The sequence below is a fragment of the Equus asinus genome, chromosome 17 (genome assembly GCF_041296235.1).
Source record: "Equus asinus isolate D_3611 breed Donkey chromosome 17, EquAss-T2T_v2, whole genome shotgun sequence".
Classification (NCBI taxonomy): Eukaryota; Metazoa; Chordata; class Mammalia; order Perissodactyla; family Equidae; genus Equus; species Equus asinus.
Window position 1 is genome coordinate 44,897,674 of NC_091806.1, and position 22,120 is coordinate 44,919,793.

The 22,120-nt window shown below is 61.8% G+C and overlaps 1 protein-coding gene across 2 annotated transcripts; it reads left to right on the forward strand.

The window, feature by feature from the left end:
- Positions 1–1,683: 1,683 nt before the first annotated feature.
- GRK2 (G protein-coupled receptor kinase 2) lies at positions 1,684–21,335 on the forward strand. 2 transcript variants are annotated; one of them, XM_044762196.2, is made up of 21 exons: positions 1,684–1,929; positions 12,204–12,280; positions 14,154–14,227; positions 14,375–14,476; positions 14,599–14,673; positions 14,798–14,859; positions 15,641–15,692; positions 15,998–16,089; positions 16,506–16,605; positions 16,698–16,776; positions 16,864–16,994; positions 17,284–17,378; positions 17,454–17,561; positions 17,769–17,835; positions 18,146–18,246; positions 18,832–18,898; positions 18,976–19,071; positions 19,296–19,458; positions 19,628–19,764; positions 19,857–19,967; positions 20,065–21,335. In XM_044762196.2, exons 1-21 carry the CDS (start codon positions 1,817–1,819, stop codon positions 20,227–20,229), a joined length of 2,067 nt encoding a protein of 688 aa, XP_044618131.2. In that variant the 5' UTR covers positions 1,684–1,816; the 3' UTR covers positions 20,230–21,335. The 2 variants fall into 2 exon arrangements, with proteins under 2 accessions (XP_044618131.2, XP_044618130.2); XM_044762195.2 differs by having other exon boundaries at positions 1,685–1,929; positions 19,854–19,967.
- The last annotated feature ends 785 nt before the right edge of the window (positions 21,336–22,120 follow it).

Here is a 22,120-nt window from a genome sequence, read left to right on the forward strand (position 1 = left end):
ATAAATTAGATTATGGCGGGGGAGAGGGAGGAGTCAAGGATGATGCCTGGAGATCTGGCTGGGTATCTGGGTGGATGGTGGTGTTGCCCACTGAGAAGGGGACTTTGCCATCCCTGATATGCTCTGGGTCCAGGCTCTGCCAAGGCTGATCTCAGAAAGTAGCCTGAGAAGTGTACAGGGAGGGGGGCCCTGCTTTGCAAAAGGGTCCTTGTTCCTGGCCCACAAACTGGCATGAGGCCCCATGTGCCCGGGACTGGGAGGGGATCTTGTCACCTTAGGAATCAGAGAGCGGCTCTAGAGAGGGGCATGTTGAGTTAAGGGGTGCTGCTTGGAGACCCACGGAGCCCCCACTGTGGGCTCTCAGCAGAATAAGTTGCCCTTACCAGGCAGCTCTGAGAGCCCTGTGCCCTCCCAGGCTGAGAGAGGCTTGATCCCACGTTGTGGAATCAGGAGGATTCCATCATAATGCCATGGATGAGCTGGGGTGCAGACCAGGGACCTGGGTCTACTGGCCGGTCCAGGGAGGGCAGGGGTTGGTTCCAGGTCCTTGGTCCTGAGTGGGAGTCCTGGGGCCAGGGTTGGGTCTGGAGCAGGAGTGGTGAGCACTGACTGGAGTAGCTCTGGAGTCCAACTGCTGTTGTCAGGTCCCAGGTTCATGGTGACCTGTTAAGGGTTCTAGGTCCAGTCTGGGTCCTGATTGGATGTCCTGGTCGTGGGTCCCTGTCCAGAGTTCTTGTTGTTGGGTCTAGGACCCTGGCCTGCAATTGACCGTCCAAGCCCAGGTCTGGGCCCTGCCCCCAAATCCAGGCTTTAGGGTCATGATAATGGGCTGTGTCTGGGATTGGAATCAAGGTTGGGGGTCAGTAACCAGGATGGGATCAAGGTTGTGGTCTGTGGTTGGGATCAGTGTTTGAAGTCATGGTCCAAATCTGGATCTGGGGTCCTGTTGGGGGTCTTGGGTCAGTGTCAGGGTCTGGCTGTGGGGTCGGAGACCTAGGGTTGTGATCCAAGGTCGTGGTCAGAGTCTGAGGTGGTGGTCCAAGGTCTGGGTCTGGGGTCCTGTTTGGCGTCTGGGGTCAGTAATGTTATCCAGGTCTGATGTCAGGTGGTGGACTGCGTCCAAGGTCAGAGTGGCGGGTTTAAAGCCAAGGTCTGAGACCCAGGTCCCGGGGATCGAGTTCTGAGGTGCCAGCCTGGGGTCAGGGATGGTGGAATCTGGGATCCGTGTGAGGATCCGAGTGGCGGTCAACGTCTGGGTCTAGGGTCTCCTTCGGTGCCGGGGCCCTGTCGCGTTCCGGGTCTGGGGTCAGGGCGCACGGCCAGGCCCGGGGAGGGGCCGGGGCCGGAGGGCCGAGGCCAGGTCGGCTGCGAGCCGGGGTCGGGGCGGCCGCGGGGGCAGGCTCGCTCCGCTCGCGCGGCCTCCAGGGGGCGCCGCCGCCCGCCGCCGCCGCCCGGCCCCGCGCGGGTTCGCAGGCGCTGTGCGCGGCAGGCGGGGCCGGAGGCGGCGGCGGCGGCGGCTCCGGGGCGCGGGCGGCGGCGGCGGCGGCGGCGGCGGCGGCGGCGGCGGCGGCGGCGGCGGCCCGACTGCAGTCCCGGCGGGAGCGGAGCGAGCCGGGGCCGGGCCCGAGCCGGCGCCATGGGGCGGCGCCGCCTGTGAGCCGCGGCGAGCGGAGCCGCGGGCGCCGAGCGGGCGGGCGGCAGGCGGGCGGCGGGCGGGCGGCGGCGCCCGAGGCCGACGGAGCGGCCGGGCCGGGCCGAGGCGCGGAGCGGAGCCGAGCGGAGCCGAGCGGCGGGAGAGGACGCCGCCGCCGCCAAGATGGCGGACCTGGAGGCGGTGCTGGCCGACGTGAGCTACCTGATGGCCATGGAGAAGAGCAAGGCCACGCCGGCGGCGCGCGCCAGCAAGAAGATCCTGCTGCCCGAGCCCAGGTGAGGCGGCCGCCGGCGGCTCCCCGCGCCCGCCCGGCCCGGCCCCGCGCACCTGAGCCCGGGCGCCCCGCGCCGCCTTCCCACCCGCTTCTCCCCGAGCGCCCCGGCCCCGCTCCGCCCGCTTCCCCTTCCTGCGCTCTGCCCGGCCCTCTTCGCCGGCAGCCCCTGCTCCTGCCTTCTCCCCGGGGGCCCCATGCTCCCTCCATCCTCCTCCGGCAGCCCTCGGTCCCCGTGGGGTCCCCTCCTCCGGCTGCCACCATCTAGCTACCTGGCCTGACTCGACGGCCCACCCTTTCGCTGCCTCTGTTCTCAGCACCCCTCCGTGGGGTTCCACTGCCCCCTCCTCTAACCCGCTCTGGTCAACACTTGTGCGAGGTCTGGGGGAGACAGCAATCTTCCGGGGTCTTCCCCACCCTTCTGGTGGGTCACTGGCTTGGAGTGGGGGTTGACAGTGCTTAGGGGACCGGGGTGGTGGTGGGGGACAGGGTGTGGTCGTGCCCCATCTCAGTGGGAGAGACACCCACTCTCCCTCTGCCCTCACATTCCCCCTCTGGTGGGCCCTGCGTTTGGTGTCCTGTGGGTGCTGTTTGCAGGGGAACATCCTGGAACCCCTGCAGCAGCTGGACCAAGGCTGCCACCTCTCCGTGAGACATCTGATGTTGTTGCACCTGGTCTCAAAGTTTAAACTGTTCAGCATGTATACAGTATACATGTGTACAGTAGTATACAGCACACAGATGATAGCTGAGGCTTGTCCAGCATTTTATGGCTCCTAGAGTATTTTCCCGTTGTTTGAGCCTGACGGCAGCCCATGGAAAGGTAGGACAGGTGTGGTTTTGTTCTCGTGGAACAGGTGGAGAAGCTGAAGCCCCAGAGGTGAGTGGCCTGCCCAGTGTCACAGGTAATTCAGAGTGGGGCCTGGCCACCGGATCAGGGCTTCCGGCTTCTGGTTCCACATTGTGTCCGCCACCCTGGCCTGAGCTGGGGCCTGGCTGTTGTGCATCTACGAGAGCCGTGTGCCCACCACAATTCCTCGTGTCGTGTGGCAAGGCCAGTCTCAGCAACTCCTCCGTACCTGCCTGAGAGCTGGCATGCTGGTGCCTGGCCGGCCCGGGAGCCTGGGCCTGTGCTAGCTGTTATGGTCTTACCATGTGACTTTGGGCAAGTCCCTGGCCATTTCTGGGACTTGGTTTTCTCATCTGTGAAATGTGGATGGTGTGAAATAAGGGCCGAGACTCTGCAGCGTCCTGAGTCTTTGAAGCAGGTCCCAGAGCTGCAGGGGTGCCACGCCGATGTCTCCAGTGACCCCATCCGTGTCTCATTCTTGCTGGGTTTCGGATTGACTGAACACCAGGCCCAGGAGAGGAAAATTGGTCTGCATTTTGAAAAGGCCGTTAGGGCCCTTTTTTTTCGAAGACATTTGCAATCAGATTTCTCAAAACAGGAACCAGACTGACTGTCAGCTGGGGGCTGTCCAGGGAGCAGCGACAGTTAGAACAAAAATGAGTTCAGAAATGACAAAGCCACGAGGGAGGAAATGGGGGAAATCAACCTTTGGGTTCGCAACGGCTCTCCTTGGTGGCCACGGCCTTGAGACCCTCCTGCCGGATGGAGTTCTGCAAAGTGTGAGGCAGGGCTTTTTCTGGAACTCTCTGCCTTTGGGTAATCTCTCCCCAGAATGCATTGCTCCTGATGGGGCCCCGCCTTGGGTTGGCTGTGCAGGTGTTAGAACCCTGAGAAACGAGACATTCCTCTTTTCCTGTCCCCTTTACTGTCCGTAGTACTGATGGTAGCAATAGGAGTAATGGCGGAAATTATACTAATTTATTGTTTATTTTGACATCTGTCATCTCAGTTGATCCAAAGCCAACCTGTGAAGTTGGCAAGGCCGTGCCTCGCGTGTAGTACTTGCTCAAGAAATATCAGGACTGTGATGTCTGGAACCAGGGAGGCTGTGAGTTTTAGGGGAATGGCAGGAAGTGGGAGCCAGGTGTCATGGTTCTCGCATAGGGTCGCCATCTGGCACATGATGGTAGGCAGATTGCCCCCATTTGTGAGATGGACCAGGGGCTCAAGCAGTGACCATCAGTGAGCTGAGGCCAGGGGAGGGCCAGAGCTGCTCTGTGCAGCAGATCTGGGCTGGTCCCAGGAGTCCGGCCCCCTGCATCGGAGGACACGTCACCCTTTGCTTTGTGCTTTGCACACCCGGTGGATCAAATGCCTCCTGCCCCGGAAGGTCGTTATGACTGTATCTTATATTCTCCTGGCATTTGCTTTTTACTCCATTTTATCCCCTTCACAACTGCAGGCAGCAGGCACAGCAGGTGGTATGCTTCCATTTAATAGCTGAAGCAACCGAGGCTCAGAAAGGGCGGGTGGGGGGCTTGGTCACAGAGGGGAGCTGGAATTTGAACGCGGGTCTCTGCACCCCTGGGGGCTCTTTCGTTGCTGTGCTACATTTCTTCCGCAAACGCCTCTGCACCTCTGGTTTGTGGAATGTGCCAGCTGGCCCCCCTTGTCTGGGGAGCTGTGGGTCTGGGGAGGCGGCCTGGAAGCAGCAGGGCAGCCCCCAGCACTGTCACCTGCCCTGGTTCACAAGGCCCAGCCCCCTCCCCGGCAGCTGGGACAGAACCGAGGTGCCCTGGCAAAGCTGATGCTTGGAGCAGGCACTTCCATCTCTGGGGTCACGTCCCCTCACCCACAAGGTCAGAGTCAGGGAGAAAGGCCATGGTTCGTGCATGACAAGGTGCCATTTGGAGTTATTCCCACCTTGGGGTGGTCCATCTTGGCAGCCTCCCTGTGCCTGGTGCCCGGCTTGTGGCTTGGCCAGGAGCTGGGGCTGGCATCTCAGCTCTGACTTCGCAGGCCTGGGGAACGGGAGCTGTTGGGCACAGTGCCACTTTGAGTTGGCACAGGGGCCTCCCCTTCTGTCACCCTATAGAATCCAAGGAAACAGACCCGTTTCTCCACCTCCGATTGGAAGGAGGGAGCGTCGGGTAGCTGGAAGACAGGAGACCTGGTTTCTAATCCCGCTGCAGTACCAGCTCATGTGGGACCCAGGCACATCCCTGAGGCTGGCTGAGCCCGCCTCACTTGCCACCTTGGTAAAACGAGGGGGCTGCCCCTTCACCCAGGACCTCTCAGGGCTCCTTCAGCTCTCGGGGTCTGCGGTCGGTGCCTCTCCCTGAAGGAGCTGTTGTCTCCCTTCCCAGCAGCGGCAGCAGTCCTGTAATTATTGTCATTTGCTTAATATGACCACGGAGGCCTCGTGTAATTAATCTCTAGGCTCCCAGCTGAGGAGCCCGGCCTGGGCGGTCCCAAGAGATGCCCCTGCCCTCCCTGGTGACAGTGGCAGCCCCAGCAGCAGATTGTCGGAGCCGGGTGCCTCTTGCAGCCTCCCATTTTCTTGGCTCTTTCCTGGTCCCTCCCCCACCAGGGATTTCCTCCTTCCTGCCCTTTCCTGGCTTCCCTGTCTCCCAGACCCCCCACTCTTCCTCTGTTGCTTCTTCGTTCCTGTTAACTCTTTGCCTCCAGGACTTCCTGCCCTTGATTTGTGGGGGAAGGGGTGCAGGGGACGGTTTTCTCCCTTCCTCCTCCCTCCACTTCTCCATCACCAGCAGAAACCCTGCTGTTTCCAGCCTTTATGCCTTACCCAGAACTTTCCACTCCAGTAGCAGCGTTCTCTCTCCTCCTGCCCCTGCAAACAAGATTATCTCTTCGGCAGTCATTCCCTCTGGGTCTTTGAAGCCCTACTTTCCCCAGGAATGAGTCTCTGGGACGCCTTTTCCCATCTGTTCTCCTTTCCAGAGCATGGGTTTCACATTTTTGCCATTAAGTTGCTCGCCCGCCCGCCGTTCCCTTGGTAAATGGATTTGAAGGGAGCGTGAGCCTTACAGGTTGGAATCCGTGCAGCGGAATCTGGGCTCTGTCAACCCAGGAATAATGTGTCCTATTAATGCACGATCAATTCCTAGTAGTAAATTCCCGGTGACGTCAGGTGTAGGCACACTCTGCAGCGGGCGTTTCCTCCCGCCCCGGGCACCCAGCTCGGCTTTGCAGGAGGACTGAGCACTCGGGGGCCTACAGCTTCGGCTGCGTGCACATGGCTGAGTGCTTCCAGGATATTCTGCTTCTGCCTCGGAGCGAACAGCAGGGGTCACGCACAACTGCACAGACTTCATCACACCTGCCCTTTCTTCCTGCGGCCCCTCCCAACTCTCCTGTGGCCACGAGGACCCAGTGTCCCCCGCTGGTCGTATAAGATGGGGTTACACTCAAGTTATCACTGATCTCTTTCAATTAAGAGACACTAAAATCGAGGTGTTTGGCTGCAGCTTTTTTCTAAAACAGTAACGTTCCTTCTCTGCATCGCCACTCTCTGCAAAGGGTAGCGTCTACGCCAGCTGAAGAGCAGAGTTTCAGAAGTGGGTTTTCTGCGTTAACACATTAGCAGCTCCGTTCTCTGAGGGGGCAGTTCTCTGATTCTGGAGGCCGTCCTCGGTTTGGGGTGGGGGACAGCCTCCTCCTGGGAACTGCAAGGCAAGGAGCCCTGGAAGTTTGTTCTTGTGCATTCTAACGTGGTGGCAGTAAATTGCAGGGTGTGGTGCTCGTGTCACGTTCGTGTAGAAGCCATGGCATATGATAAGGCCGCCGTAGTGCCTCTTCCTGCACATCCTGCATGGAGCCACTTTGAGGCCACCGTGCTGTCGGGAGCCTGGGTTGCTGTGGACATTCACGGTGGGCCTGTGTGTGTGGTGCCCGGTGGGTGTCATCTCTTCCAGGGCCCAGGCTTGCTCCAGAGGTGGCCCTGTGGGTTGGTCTTTCCCATTTGGTGTGTGGCCCCGTCCTTGGACTCTGAGGACCTTGTCAGCCCCAGGGAGAGTCATTGAGAAATATTAATAAGAAGCTCCAGGGGACTTCCTCCTACCACTGCCACCTCAGTGCCAGGTTTCCTGGAAATGCCACAGAGGAGTGTCTCAGCCGCGGCCACGGCCTCTGCTCTGCTGGCTTGTTAACCATCATCTCCCAGGGCCCAGCTGTTCCTGGCGGGGCTGCACCAGACCCGCCAGGCTCGTAGCCCCCGTGCCGTCTTGCACCATCCTGGGATTTCGTGGCTCTGGCATCCTTGTCACACAGGAGCGTAGGACCCATGGCCCCTGGCCTGCCGGGTGCCAGCCAGAGCTGCCCCAGCCTGCTGGGCTTCCGGAGGGATGCTGTCTGCAGCCAGGGCACGAGTCCGGGGTCCCCTGAGACCCTGCACCCAGCTCTTCCACAGACGCCGAGGGGCGGCCTCTGCCTGGTGGAAACCCTTTCTCAGGGAGCCTCAGATGTTTTCTTGCCACTAACTCAATGTGGGACACGGCGAGCTGCTCAGCTCCTTCTCGCCTTGATTTCCTCACCATCAAAACAACTGTGTTTGCCTCTGACCCCTGCTGTCCCTCCTAGTCCACACAAGCTACGGTCTGTGACCCTGAGTGGGAGTCACCTGTGAGCGCCCAGGCCGCTGCGCCACAAAGCGGGAGACTTTGCTTTTCCTCTGAGCCACATGGTGCTGAAAGGTACCGGAAGTTCTCCCCCTCAGCCCTCACCCCCTTCCTGCCATCCTGTCACCTCAACCTGCACTCGGGGCTGGAGGGAGGAAGTGCTCTCTGCCCCCAGCGTCAGGCTGGGCCTGCTCCTCAGCAGCGGAGGCCCGAGGGAACAGCCTAGGCTGCAGGCGGCAGTGCCCTGCCATGATAGAGTGGGCCTCCTACCAGGGGCCCTCGAGCCTTTGGCAGGGGAGGTATTGGGCTCTGCCCGCCGGGGCCCCCAGCTGAGCAACGTGAGTGTATGAGGCTGGTCCGGGAGCAGAGTGGAGTTGCAGCCGCTTGCCTGGCTCAGGGACTGCTCATGGGCCCAGCCCTGGTCAGGGCTCCCTGTCAAGAGGCCTCCTGGCCATAGGCCCTGCCCTCCGAGGACATGGCAGGTGTGGGACAGAGACCTGAACAAGACCATGTAGCTTATGATCACATTCTAGAAGGTGCAGGCTGTGGTGTCCCAGAAGGAGGGCTCCCTCCAGGAGGCGGATGTGAGCTGGCAGCCCTCGCAGCGAGGCTGGCCTCTTAAGAGAGTGCTCCTTCTTCTGTGTCCTCTCTGGCTTTTTAAATGGCCAGTGTGGTGGTGGTAATCAGCATTTTGTTGACATCCTCGTTTTATAAATGGGGAAACTGGACATTTAAAGTTTGTGATTTGGCCTGGCCTCCAGGGAAGGAGGTAGGGAGAGCCATTTGGGACCCAGGCCTGGACGTCCAGCCGACCATGAGAGTAACGGCGGCCCCAAGGCCCTTTCCCAGAGGGGCTGGGTGCCTTTGGTCCATCTGGTGGGGAAGATGTAAATGTTTGGCTTTCTTGACAACCCGGAGTCGATCTGGGAGCCACGTGCTCCTGGATGTCGGGGTTGTTGACCTGGGCGGGGGCAGGAATGCTGCACTGGGCTCGTGGCCACTCCAGACTCTGCCAGTATGGGAGCAGGTTTTGGAGACGAAGGTGACCCAGCCCAGAAGGCTGCCACCGCCTCCCGTGCCAGCCTGTACTTGCCACCCTGACGAGAACATCCCCTATGGCACATTTTTCTAACCTGCCAGCTCGCTTGGCCACCAGCCCCGTGGGAACGGATGGGAAACCCTCACGTTGCCGCTTCGCGGGCCTTCCCTTCGAGGGCTCTGTTTGAGTCTGACCTCGTGTTTGATTGGGGGGGGGGGGTTGTTTATTTTATTTAGAAAACATTTTTTTCTTTTTAAGGAAGAAAGTGGAGTGTTGTGGGCTGGGAAGAATGCTGTGGCCATCCCATGCAGGCTTCCGAGGGGGGGCGGGGTCTGCCGCCAAGGCAGCTCAGAGCCCAGGGCCTGCTTTCTGCTGTTCCCTGGGCTGAGCCGCCAGCAGAGCTGCCGGGAGGCAGAAGGCTCTGCATGGGCGCAGCCCCTGAGCACGGCCGGTTCCCGCCTCTCCCTTCGGAGGCAGGCCGTCTCTGAGAGCGCGTTTCCTGGTGGGGACCTTGGCGTGTCCAGTTCGAGGCTGCTCTGGAGGGCCGCCACGTCACATGGCTGGAAGTGCTCCCTGGCTCCCGGGTGGCATTCCCACTGCGTCGCCTTTGCTGAGCTGGCGCCAGTCTTGCTGGTTCCCAGGAAGCGAGTTTGGGGCTCAGGAGGGCTTCCCAGGGGCTGTTTCAGTGGCTGTGCCCAGCTGCCTGGTGGGGTCATCCCTTACAGGCTGGGCTCACTTTGCCTGTCATCTGCATCTACCTGTCTGACATTCCAGCTGACCGTGCCTGACCACCGTCTGACCAGCTACCTCCATGGAGGATCCACATTATATGATATTTTTTCCTTCCTTCTAGCTTTTTCTCATCCTCTGCTGCAGACCAAAATGTCTTGAAACACAGGAATGGGTGCAGACGCAGAGAGCCAAGACCTGAGCCAAGGGGTCGTGAGGGTCCAGCCTTCCTGTCCCCATCACAGGAGGAATCCGGGCATGTGGCCCTGGTGGGGCTCCCGGACTCCACACCCCTGACTCCTGGCTGCCTGGTCTTGAGACCCTGCCGAGCCTTTGCTGCCTTGGCCTAGGTCCTTCTGGCCGCACTCCACCCCAGCACAGCCCTGGCCTGTCCCGCCGTCTGAACAGGAGGTCCCAAGCTGTCCCTCGCAGAGCCCAGAGCCCTGATTGCTCAGTGTGGACTGTGCCCTGTGGCCTCTGGGGGCTCAGGTCTCCAGTCTGCAGGCCCCAGGGTGGGGGCTGTGTCTTTCTCAGTTTCATAGATTTTTCAAGCTCCTGGTGTTTGTGAAGCATACATGGGACTTGGAGTCTGGCCTTGCCTCTTGAGTCCCTCTGAGTCCCACGGGGCCAGCGGGACGTGTCCTTGACAGTGGCTGGTGGACGTGAACTGGGGTGTGGCTCCAGGAGGGGCAGGTGTGCCAGCGTGGTGAGGGCCACATCCCGGCCCTGGAGTCCCCACCGGTTGTGGAGGGTGTCCTCACTTTCCCAGAGGGAACCTGAACTGGCAGCTCAGGGCCACCGGCCCTCAGCTGGAGCTTTTCTCTTGTAGGCCTGAGTCACAGGATGGGGACACGGGACGGCTATCCTGGTCGTCAGCGCCCTTCTTCCTGTTGGAGACGGTTTCGGAGGAGGGCGGGGAGGCCGGAGAGGGGGTCATGACTTCAGGATTGTGCTGACAACCGCTCTGCATGCTCCCGGGTTATCTTGCGTGGCCTTTTCTGTGTGGCTTGAATGTGGGCAAGGGCCTGGGAAGGCCGGGGCCTGGCTTCCACTCAGGCCGTCTCAGTAGGAAAGTGCTAAGTGGACAAGGGCAGGGGTCCCCAGCCTTGGATCCCAGGCCCGGAGGCTGGGCAGGGTCCACTGGCCACGCTGGTCCTGCCTGGAGCCCACTCTCTGACAGGGCCCCAGACCTCGAAAGGCTCGCAGGCTTGGCCCGCCGTCCATCTGGCCTTGTTGACTCTTCTCCCATCCACAGCCCGAGCTCCTACCCCACCTGTCTCTTTCCCTCTTTCCTGGCTCAGTGTCATCATCTACATCTACCTGGGCTCCCGCCCATCGGTGCCTCTGGTGGAGTCTGTGCACTCGCCGCCCTGGACCCAGCTTGCCAGGTTCCTCTGCCGAGCCCCCTCCCTGCCCGATGGCCTCCTCTCGTCTCTGGCCGTGCCTTCTCCTGCCTGTCCCCACGTTCACCCACCTGCCCTGGGCTTCACCACCTGTTGACATCCTCTTTGCACTTGAGGAACGCAGTGAAGTTCCGCCTTCTCCACACAGCCTGTCCCAACAGTGCAGAACACTTCCCTCCTGAGTCTCCTCGCACTGACCGGGCCCCCCTTAGGCTTTGTCACATGGTGTCTACTGTCATAGAACCACAGACGCAGGACATCTGCCCTGGGAGGACCTGCCTGCATGGCACCTTCCAGTGGGTGGTGTGCAGTGGGTCCCCGTGAACAAGGCTCCTCCGAGACGGGGTGCAGGGACGCAGAGAGGCAGGGGCACAAAGCCGGACCTTCTGATCCGAGTCCTCACCAGCCGTAGTCTCTTCATCAGTGGCCTGCTGGTGACCCCACATTTCCTAAGGGCTGTGTGAGCATTGCATGGGCTCAGGTGTGACTGCCCAGCACGGCCCTCGGTATGGGCAGCTTGAGAACATTCCTCAGGAGCCTGGGCTAGTGAGGGCCAGAGGTGCCCACAGCTGGCCATCACAACAGCCAGGCTGGCAGGGCTGGACTGCAGGTGGCCCGGGAGCGGGGAGGAGGGGACAGCAATGTTCGCCTGAGACATGAAGTGTAGCCTGGCTTTACTCTCCTAGACGGCGCTCGGTGTTGGGGTGAGATAAACAGGCGGGGAGCGTGGGGATGGGCTTCTGTGGTCACAATGGCCAGCCTCTCACCTGCTCCCCACCAAGCAACTCAGGCGCAGGGGGCACATTTTAAATATAGCTGTTAGGGCACGGAAATTGAGGCTTGGCTTTTTATTTTTTTTCTATTTTTAAAAATTGGGATGTAATTCACATAACGTAAAATTCCTCATTTATAGTGTACAATTCAGTAGATTTTAGTAGATTCACTATGTTGTACAACCCTCACATAATTCAAGAACATGTGCATCACCCCAGAAGAAACCCCGTACCCATTAACAGCCACTCCCCTGCCCTAGCCCGGTCCCTGGCACCCCCAGTCTGCTTTCTGTCTCTGTACATTTGCCTGTTCTGGACAGGGGTGTAGATGGAATTAGATGATATGTAGCCTTTGTGACTATCTTTTTTCACTTAGCAAAGTGCTTTCAAGATTCATCTGTATCATAACACTCGTGTATTTCAGTGCTTCGTTCCATTTCATGGCCGAGCAGTATTCCACTGCAAGGATAGGCCACATTTTGGTTATCCATCATCTGCTGATGGATGAGGCCTGGCTTTTGAGGTTTAGCCAAGTTCCCAAAGGCAGCACGAGGCAGCACTGGGACCAAACTCTGAGCAGCCACCTGCTGGCCACCCTAGCTTTTGGGGACAGAGCCTTGGTGGGCAGGCACAGGCTTCCTCAGGTCCCTCTAGCGTGACATGCGGTCAGGTCTGACAGGGGTGGCTGCCTTCCTGGAGGGAGTGGTGACGCCCACCAGGAGTGTCCTCCACTCCGGATTCTGGGAGAGGAGGCAGCGGCCTCCCAGGGAAGCAGGGTCAGGGGAGGGCCAGCAGGGCTGGCCGGAGCCTCGAGGGCTGCGAGTAACAGCAGCCCCTCTGTTTTCAGCATCCGCAGCGTCATGCAGAAGTACCTGGAGGACCGGGGCGAGGTGACCTTTGAGAAGATCTTCTCTCAGAAGCTGGGTGAGTACAGTGGGGGCTCTGCCAGCCCCAAGGACTTTCTGCCACTTGTCCAGCTGCCCAGGCCCGGGGCGTGAGGGGCAAGAGGACCCCGAGGCCGCCTTCCAGCCCCCGCCCCAGCTGCCTGGGCTGTGTTCCCCTCTCCCAGGAGACTTGGCCTCCCATCCACTGGGGTATAGGACAGCCAGCGAGCCCCTGGGTGGCAGTGGGGCTGCTCAGGGCCGTGACCCGTAATGCCTCCCAGCCCCTGGCTATTGGCCCAGGGAGCCCCGTGAAGGGGGTGGGGGCCCAGCAGTCTTCCAGGGCCGCCGGGGAAGTTCCTCCTTTGGGGTTTTTGTTTTTGAGAGTTGCAGCTTCCCCTTGGCGCAGGCACAGCTGCTCTGGGCCGTTGGTAGAACTGACAGGAAGGGGCGGGGCCCTTCCTGTGGCGCCTGCCGCTCTGTGGTCGGCCTGTCCCCGCCCCCGTGGGCCCTCTTTGTGAGCAACCTGCTTTGGCAGGCCCCTTCATCCTTCTCCTCCAGTGCCTGTTGTCTCAGACGTATCGTGGGTCCACCCCACAGACCTGGCCCACAGGGCAGGCTTGGAGCAGGTCGCAGGGAAGCAGGCTCCAGCCACACACGACTCTGATTTGGCCTTCTGGAGAACAGGATCTCAGCTCTGAAGTGGGAGGGGCCGGGCCTGTCCCGGCCTGGCAGGATCAGGCCTTAGAGGTCAGGCTTGGGGAGTCAGGAAGCCCACAGTTTGGGTCCCCTGCCTGCACTGTGTGACCTTGGGCACATCTCTTCACCTCTCTGAGCCTGCTGGTGTCCTCATCTGGGAACCAGGACTCCGGAGCCCCACTGCCCAGGACTCTTGGAGGATGGTGGTCAGCAAAAGCCCCTGACCCACTGGGAAGCCCTGGTCACTAGTTACCCAAAGGCACGATATTGAAAGGCCAGGCCACTGTTAGCAGAAGTGGTGGCCGCGAGCTCTGACAGAGGTGCCCAGGGAGTGCCCCCAAAGAGGCACGGGAAGCCACTAGTACAAGCCTGGTCACCTGTGTCGGGCTGGAAGGAGTGAGGACCACCCTTACTTCCGCTTTGCCCTCCAGGGTTGCTCGGGGGCCAGGCCTCAGCGCCCACTCGCTGGGAGGGGAGTGGGCTCCAGTGAGCCCTTTCCATAGCCTGTCTTACCTCTTCCCGTCCCCAGTGGCCTTATGCCCTTCAGGTCCCCCTGCAGCATGGCCCCATCCCCAGCCTGTCTTTCCCAGGACCTGCCACCTCATAGAGGAACCTCATGTCCTACTGATGCCTGCCACATACCACCTGCCCAACACGCCTCTCCGAGCCTCAGTTTCCCCAAGTGGACCTGCCCTCCCTGTCTGTTTCTCAGGGCCACTGTGAGAATCAGCCAGATGATGGAGGGGGTGCAAGGTCCGGGGAGAGGACTGTGGCCCCCCCCGGAGGCTGCCTTCCTCCCCATGCTGTGGCTCTGGCCTGGCCCAGGTGGATCTCATGGCACCCTCACAGCCTGCCCGGTGGGGATGTTGCCCTCGGAGGAGCTGCAGGCCCAGACTGCAATGATAAGGCAGGGGGCCTGGGCGCCAGAGCCAGCTGTAGCCTCTGCCTCACCCGGGTGCCCATCACATCCCAGCTGCAGTCTGAGGAAGCAGATTCCGGGAAGGGTAGAAATGCAGGTGCCCCTACCCTGAATCCGCAAATCTGCAGCTGGGGGCAGCCTTCAGGCTGCCTTGCCCTGCCAAGGCCCCGCCTGGGGCAGGGACCACCTCTCCTGCCTCCTTGGCCAGTTCTGCCCAGGGAGCCCCAAGCCCACACCTCCCCTGTGATGGGAAGGCCTCTGAGGAATGTGGCTCAGTGCGGCCAACACCTGCTTTCAGGGTACCTGCTCTTCCGAGACTTCTGCCTGAAACACCTGGAGGAGGCCAAGCCCTTGGTGGAGTTCTATGAGGAGGTGAGGCCAGGGGGCTACTGGGGGGCCGGCAGGGCCTGGGCCCTGCTCTCGCAGGAGCAAGGGGAGGAGGTTGGGGCTTCTTTTGTTGAATCCACAAGATGCCTGGTCTTGGCGTCCCATGTCACCTGTGGGGACGTTGTCCTCTAGATCAAGAAATACGAGAAGCTGGAGACAGAGGAGGAGCGCCTGGCCCGCAGCCGGGAGATCTTCGACACCTACATCATGAAGGAGCTGCTGGCCCGCTCGCACGTGAGTGCCCCGGCCAGCTTGTCCTCAGGCCCAGACCTGCGCGCCGGCCCAGAGCGACCTGGGCGTTGGGAAGGGATGAAAGGACCCTGCGGAGAATTCATGGCCACCTCTGTCTTCCCCAGCCCTTCTCGAAAAGTGCCACTGAGCACGTCCAGGGCCACCTGGTGAAGAAGCAGGTGCCTCCGGATCTCTTCCAGGTGTGTGCTGGGCTTTTCCCCGCTGCCTCGCAGCCCAGCCAGGGTCACCTGGGGCAGCCCAGGTCAGGGAGCCTAGTCGGCTCCCCCTCTGGCTCAGTCACCAACCTCCAGCTTCCTTCTTTAGCCATACATCGAAGAGATTTGTCAGAACCTCCGAGGGGATGTGTTCCAGAAATTCATTGAGAGGTGAGAGCAGGGCGTGTGCGGGAGAGGCAGAGGCTGCCGTGAGAAGGGTTATGGATGGCGTGGAGGAGAGGGGCTGCCTGTTTTAGGCCCCGGCAGGCAGGCCCTGGGCCCATCTGCAGCCCAGTGCAGGGACCCCTGGGTGGTCAGACAGATTCCCCATCACCTCTGCCTCTGCACTCCTGCCCCACGCTTCTTAGCACCAGGCATCTCCAGGCCTGTCCTAGGCGATTCTCCAGGGACTGAGGGGCCACCGATGTGTCTTTCTTTCCCGTGGACGGTCTAGCACCTTGCTGGGCCCATCTGGGCTGAGATGCATCAGGGTGGTGGTCGAGGCGGGCACGAGAGGGCACACTGCCCCCAACCCTGTGGCCCTCATGGCCAGAGCCGCCCTGGTGGGTGGGGGTTGTAGGCAGATCTCAGCTTGAAGTGGAACAGCTGGGTTAGGGTCCTGGCTGCCCAGCTATGGAGTGGGGGCTTCATGGGGAGTGGGTGCTGTGTCGCTGGAGGTGTGCAAGCAGGGACAAGATTAGCATTGTCAAGGATATGGTAGCAGGAAGTCTGGGTCAGGCTGGAAGACTCCTCTCTAGGCTTGTCTGATCCCAGCAGGAACCCAGAGACAGGTGGCCAGGCCCGCTCAGGCCAGCACTGTTCCTGGGCGGTCCCAGAAGAGGACCTGAGGCTCGGGACCCAGGGAATGGCAGTGGGGTGGGGCAGGCTCGCGCTCAGCATCATTCCAGCCACCTTCTGAGGCTCATCTGAGCCCTGGGTTCCTCTCTTACAGCGATAAATTCACACGGTTTTGCCAGTGGAAGAACGTGGAGCTCAATATCCATGTGAGTGGGCTGGGTGGTTGTGGAGAGCCGTGTTCCCTGCTGCTCCTCCTGGGGAGCTGGGCGCCGTGGCTTGGCCAGGGCTGGGGAGGTCAGGAGAGTCTGCCCTTCAACCCCCAGGGCAGTGGCTGTGGGGTCAGTGCCAGGATCCCTGGGGAGGGGGGTGGCTCAGGGCAGGTAAGTGTGTCGTGAGGGTGGCCCTGGGTGTGGGGACCCTGACATGGGACCAGCCCCCGCTGCCTGGGTGCCTCTGTCCCGGGGCGGGGCCCGGGCAGCCTGCAGTGACCCAGTTGGTGCCACCCCCACAGCTGACCATGAATGACTTCAGCGTGCACCGCATCATCGGGCGCGGGGGCTTTGGCGAGGTCTACGGGTGCCGGAAGGCCGACACGGGCAAGATGTGAGCATGGGCTCAGCCACCATTGGGTGGGATGTCTGAGGAGGGGAGGGCCCTGGGGGTACCCTGAAGGCATGGGGCGTCCATGGAGAGCTGTGACAGGGACCAGGGCCCCAGCATTGAAGGCCCTGGGAGCCAGGTGGCAGGATCCTGAAGTGGCATGTGTCTGCAAAGGGCCATACACCATTCCCTGCACCCCACTGTCCCCCTCCCTCGCATCTTTGCTTGTGCTGTTATCTGCCTCACAGAGCCCCTGACCCACCATTACTTTCTCCTGCCTTCTCTGCGTCTCTGATTCTCTGATGTGTGTCATAGCTTGTTGTGGTAACTAGCCTTCCCTCCCCGAGAGGCAGCCCTGCGCTCTGCACAAGTGTGCATGTGGACTGACTGACTGACTGACAGCCCCCTCCCCCTCCCAGGTATGCCATGAAGTGTCTGGACAAGAAGCGCATCAAGATGAAGCAGGGGGAGACCCTGGCCCTGAATGAGCGCATCATGCTCTCGCTCGTCAGCACCGGGGTGAGCCGGCGGGCCCAGGCTGGCCACCGGAGCGGCCTTAGGGTCCAGAACCTTGGGCAGCCCTGCTGACCTCCCCTCCCATCCCCTCCTAGGACTGCCCATTCATTGTCTGCATGTCGTATGCATTCCACACGCCGGACAAGCTCAGCTTCATCCTGGATCTCATGAACGGTGAGTGTGCGGCCTGGCCCCAAGTGGACTGCAGGGCTGGGGGCTGGGCAGGGAGCTGAGCGCCACTTGCGGGGCTGCCTCCCTCAGGTGGGGACCTGCACTACCACCTGTCCCAGCACGGGGTCTTCTCCGAGGCCGAGATGCGCTTCTATGCGGCCGAGATCATCCTGGGCCTGGAGCACATGCACAACCGCTTCGTCGTCTACCGGGACCTGAAGGTGAGGCGCCACCACAGTCCCGTCCCTCCTCAGCACAGCTGGCTGCCAGGCCCATGGGAGTGGTGTCCCAGGACAGGGTGGCCCGGCTCCTCCCCTTGCACCCTCCCTCCCACCCAGCCATTTTCTGGATTTGAGTTGTGATTGGGGAAGGAGGGGACGCCCCACCTGGGGCCTTTGTCCCTGGACACCCATAACCCTCTAGAGCGAAGACAGTGACCCAGCTGGCATCTTGCCTGGCCGGGCCCTGCCCTGAGCCGCCCTGGGGCAGCTCACTGGGCTCCTTCCACAGCCGGCCAATATCCTTCTGGACGAGCATGGCCACGTGCGCATTTCAGACCTGGGCTTGGCCTGCGACTTCTCCAAGAAGAAGCCCCACGCCAGCGTGTGAGTGTCCCAGCCCCCCACTCTCCCTTCCCACACTCTCGGCCAAACCTGCTCATGGCCTCCTTGCCTCCATAGGGGCACCCATGGGTACATGGCCCCCGAGGTTCTGCAGAAGGGTGTGGCCTACGATAGCAGCGCCGACTGGTTCTCCCTGGGCTGCATGCTCTTCAAGTTGCTGCGGGGGTGAGTGGGCCGTCCCGGGGAGCGGGTAGGCCAGGACAGAGAGAAGCTCTTCCCCAGGCCAGGCGGGAGGCTGGGGGCCGGGAGCCCACGGCTGCTTGGGTGTTAGTGGAGGCACCATCCCTGGCTTTGGACGAGGATCATTCATGCTACCTGCCTCAGTTTCCCCATTCCTGTCTCTGACCTTGGACTTCGGCCTCTCTTGCCTAGGCACAGCCCTTTCCGGCAGCACAAGACCAAAGATAAGCATGAGATTGACCGCATGACGTTGACAATGGTGAGTGTAGGCTCCCAACCCTGGGAGGCTGGGTGGAGGTCCGGGGGGCTGCAGTGGGACTGGGGTCTCCTGTGGGTATGAGGGTCATGGACTCTTGCTTCTCACCAACTAGCAAGATCTCGAGCCACTTATCCCCACTCTGGCCTCCTGCCCCGCAGGCTCCCCGCTCTCTGTGTTGTCAGAGCAAACACGTCCGCTGGGGGGGTTAGGAAGCTGTGCCCTGTCTCTCCCTGTGCACTGGGGCCCCAGATCTGTGATGGGGCCAGAGGCCCTCCCTTGGCCTGTCAACACCCCACTCCTCCTCCCGCAGGCCGTGGAGCTGCCCGACTCTTTCTCCCCGGAGCTCCGCTCCTTGTTGGAGGGGCTGCTGCAGAGGGATGTCAACCGGAGACTGGGCTGCCTAGGCCGAGGGTGAGTGCCCGGGACCAGGGCCACTGTCCCAGGCCTGCCCTCCCTGTGGGCCCTGGGCGCTGGGGCATGCTGCTGTGTTCAGCAGGCCGCTGGGCCAGCCTGCCCAGGCCTCCGCCTGTGCCGCCCTGAGGACAGGGCTGTGTCCTGTCACTGGAGCGCCCTCCATGGTCCCAGCTTCCTTTGAGGAGCTCACAGGTTGGGGCACGACCAGCCCCATCCAGTGTTCTCAGGGTGTGGGGCTGCCCCAGGGTGCAGCTGCCAGAGCCGCCTGGGGACCGCCTTCCGGAGGGGCCCTTGTAACAAAGACAGTGATGATAACGATGATGACAGCAGCTTTTTATGTTTATTAAACATTTACCAAGTGCCAGGCATGATGTTGCAAGAAGTACAAATACTAAGATTCAGAACAGCCCTGCGATGTGGGAACTGCCGCTCTCCCCATTTTAGAGATGAGGAAACAGGCTGAGATTTAAGGAACTTGGTCAAGGTCACAGAGCCAGGGTGGCAGAACCAGGAGGTAGCCTGGGCCACCTGCCCCAGGGCCACACTTAGCCCCCAGCCTGGATGACCCGCACCTCCCCACAGGGCCCAGGAAGTGAAGGAGAGCTCTTTCTTCCGCTCCCTGGACTGGCAGATGGTCTTCCTGCAGAAGGTAAAGCCTAGGGCCGGGCCGGGCGGGCGCCCTGCAGTGCCTGGCCCTGCTGACACCCAGCCCCCGTTCTGCTGCAGTATACGCCCCCGCTGATCCCCCCACGAGGGGAGGTGAATGCGGCCGACGCCTTCGACATCGGCTCCTTTGATGAGGAGGACACAAAAGGCATCAAGGTACTGGGCCTTGCCTGGCCTCTCACACCTGAGCCCGCCCGGGTGGCGGCCTCCTCCTCCTCTGCCCGTGAGACCCCACGGCAGCCCTGTCAGCTGCTGGGGCTCAGGCTCCTCCTCCCCAGACGTCCCTGAGGGTGGCGGTTGGACCAGACCACTCTGCCCCAGGGTCAGGGCTGGGCAGGCCCGTGGCTGATGGCTGTTCCTGCCCCGTCCGCACGGTGAAGTTACTGGACAGCGACCAGGAGCTCTACCGCAACTTCCCCCTCACCATCTCGGAGCGGTGGCAGCAGGAGGTGGCAGAGACTGTCTTTGACACCATCAACGCCGAGACGGACCGGCTGGAGACCCGCAAGAAAACCAAAAACAAGCAGCTGGGCCATGAGGAAGGTGAGGATCCACGGCTGCGGTGGGCGCCCACTGCCCGCTCTAGAGATGAGAAACAGGCCCGGGTTCAGGAACCCAGCCACGGCCACAGCCAGAGAACAGCCAGACCAGGATCCAAACCCAGGCGGGGCTGGGCCGGGCTGAGGCCGCCTCTCTCGCTCTCTTTGGTCAGACTACGCCCTGGGCAAGGACTGCATCATGCACGGCTACATGTCCAAGATGGGCAACCCCTTCCTGACCCAGTGGCAGCGGCGGTACTTCTACCTGTTCCCAAACCGGCTCGAGTGGCGGGGCGAGGGCGAGGCCCCGGTAAGGAGCGGGGCTGGCGCCGGGAGCCTGTGGGGTCGGCGGTGGCTGGGCCTGGCCTGCGCTCTCACCGCCCCCTCCCCGCCCCGCAGCAGAGCCTGCTGACCATGGAGGAGATCCAGTCGGTGGAAGAGACGCAGATCAAGGAGCGGAAGTGCCTCCTTCTCAAGATCCGGGGCGGGAAACAGTTCGTCCTGCAGTGCGACGTGAGTGGGGCCGGGGCAGGCAGGCAGTGGGGGCGGGTGGGAACAGAGGGGCCTTCGGGGCGCCCAGCCGGCCTGACAGCCTCTGGGGCGTGTGCAGAGCGACCCAGAGCTGGTGCAGTGGAAGAAGGAGCTGCGGGACGCCTACCGCGAGGCCCAGCAGCTGGTGCAGCGGGTGCCCAAGATGAAGAACAAGCCCCGCTCACCGGTGGTGGAGCTGAGCAAGGTGCCGCTGATCCAGCGTGGCAGCGCCAACGGCCTCTGACCCGCCCGCCCACCTGCCCGCCCACCTGCCCGCCTTTTATAAACCTCTAATTTATTTTGTCGAATTTTTATTATTTGTTTTCCCGCAAAGCGGAAAAGGTTTTATTTTGTAATTATTGTGATTTCCTGTGGCCCCAGCCTGGCCCAGCCCCCAGGGAGGGGCCCGCTTGCCTTGGCTCCTGCTGCCACCAACCCAGCCACTGTCTGGCCACCCTCAGCCCTGACCCCTCAGGGGCCGCCCGCTCCCAGTGTCTTCCTGTGGGAGGAGAGCAGCCCCCAGCAGCCCTCCCACCCCTCCCCGGGGATGACGCCACCCCGAGTTGTGCCACCTCAGGCCCTGTGGGCTGTGCTCTGCGCCCACAGCACAGCTGGGTGGCCCAGCGTCCCCCACCCCAGGGGAGGCCGCAGCACAGGGATGCTACTTGGAGTTTCCCACCGCGGCCCCTCCTGCAACAGGGACACAGGCCTGCACTGTCCTGCCCTCCAGCCAGGGGGTGGAGGAGGGCCTCCCACGGTGACCTGCGCTCCTGCACCCTTGCTCGGGAAGAGCACCTGTGTCACTGACTGCCTCCATTCCCACCTTCCCTGGACACTGTGGGCTCAGCCAGGAGGGTGGCCTTGGCAGTGGGCACTGCTGCCCTCACTGCAGCCCCCTCTTCCTTCCGCCCCAGCGCCCTGGCTCAGGGACCACAGAAAGGCCACTGCGGGTTGTGCCACACTGGCCTAGCCTGGCCCCAAGGTCCTCCTTTCCCCTCATCTGCCCAGGACCATAGGGGGCCAGCGGCTGGCCAGGCAGCACAGTGAGAGGGGGCCTGGTGGGGCCAGCCCTCCCTGCCCAAGCCGGTCAGAGTGCCCCCCGGGCTGTCTAGCCCCACAGCCCGACGTCCCATCAGTGCCACCGCCTGTAGGGCGCCACCTCACCCACCGCATGCCCCCTTGTGCCAGTCGCGCTGCCATGTGTGGTGTCGCACCCTCTCCCCCCGGGGCTGGGTTGGCGCACCCTCCCCCATCTACTCACTCCCCAGGGCGTTTCTTTGCCGAATTTTGAATGTGATTTTAAAGAGTGGAAAATGATACTATGCGTTTTTATAAAAAATGGTGCCTGACTCCTTGGCTGTGTCAGACTCTTTTGTGCCCCATGTTAATTTTCAGCCTCTGCTGGGCGGGGCCTGAGGGGAGAGGGTCTTGGTGGCACCAGCTCCCCTCCCCTTCCATGGCAGGCATCCAGGGCCCGCCGCCTCAGGCCCAAGCCCTCTCCGGGGCGGGGCACTCCCCCTGCCCTTCTCCCACCCCGACAGCTCATCCTCCCACTCGGGGAGCAGGAGGTCTTCTGCCCACTGCCCAGGGGAGCAGGAGAAGGTGCTTGCAGATCGGCCCTTGGTATCATGTTTGGACTGACGGACGGAGCACCCCAGCTTGCCAGGCACCGTGCTGAGGACACCCTGCCCTCAGGGCCACACCGCACCCTCTGGGCCCTTGGCCTTCTCTGGCTTTGGTCTCCCTCTGGCCTCACCATTCAGCCTCCAGGAGGAGTCCCTGAGGCTGGGGGGATCCCCCAGCACCAGGCCTCATCTGCCCAGAGGCTCTGGTCAACTTCCTTTTCCCCGTGTCCTTGCCTGACAGGCCCCCGTGGGTGGTGTCCATTGCTGCCCACCCTCCTCGGGGCTCTGCTGGGCAAGACTGAGGGACTCATGGAGTCTCGGAGGAAATGGCCTCTGTGCTGGGCCTCCAGCACTGGGGTGGAGGAGGTAAGGGGACATTTCTGATGCAGGGAAGGGCCAGGCAGTCAGGAGTGTCTCAGGTTCGGGAAAGAGCCAGGCCTGGGAGGTCCTGAATGCCAGGATAACCTGGCCCAGAGCCCGACGTGCACTTACTGTCTACAAACAGAGATG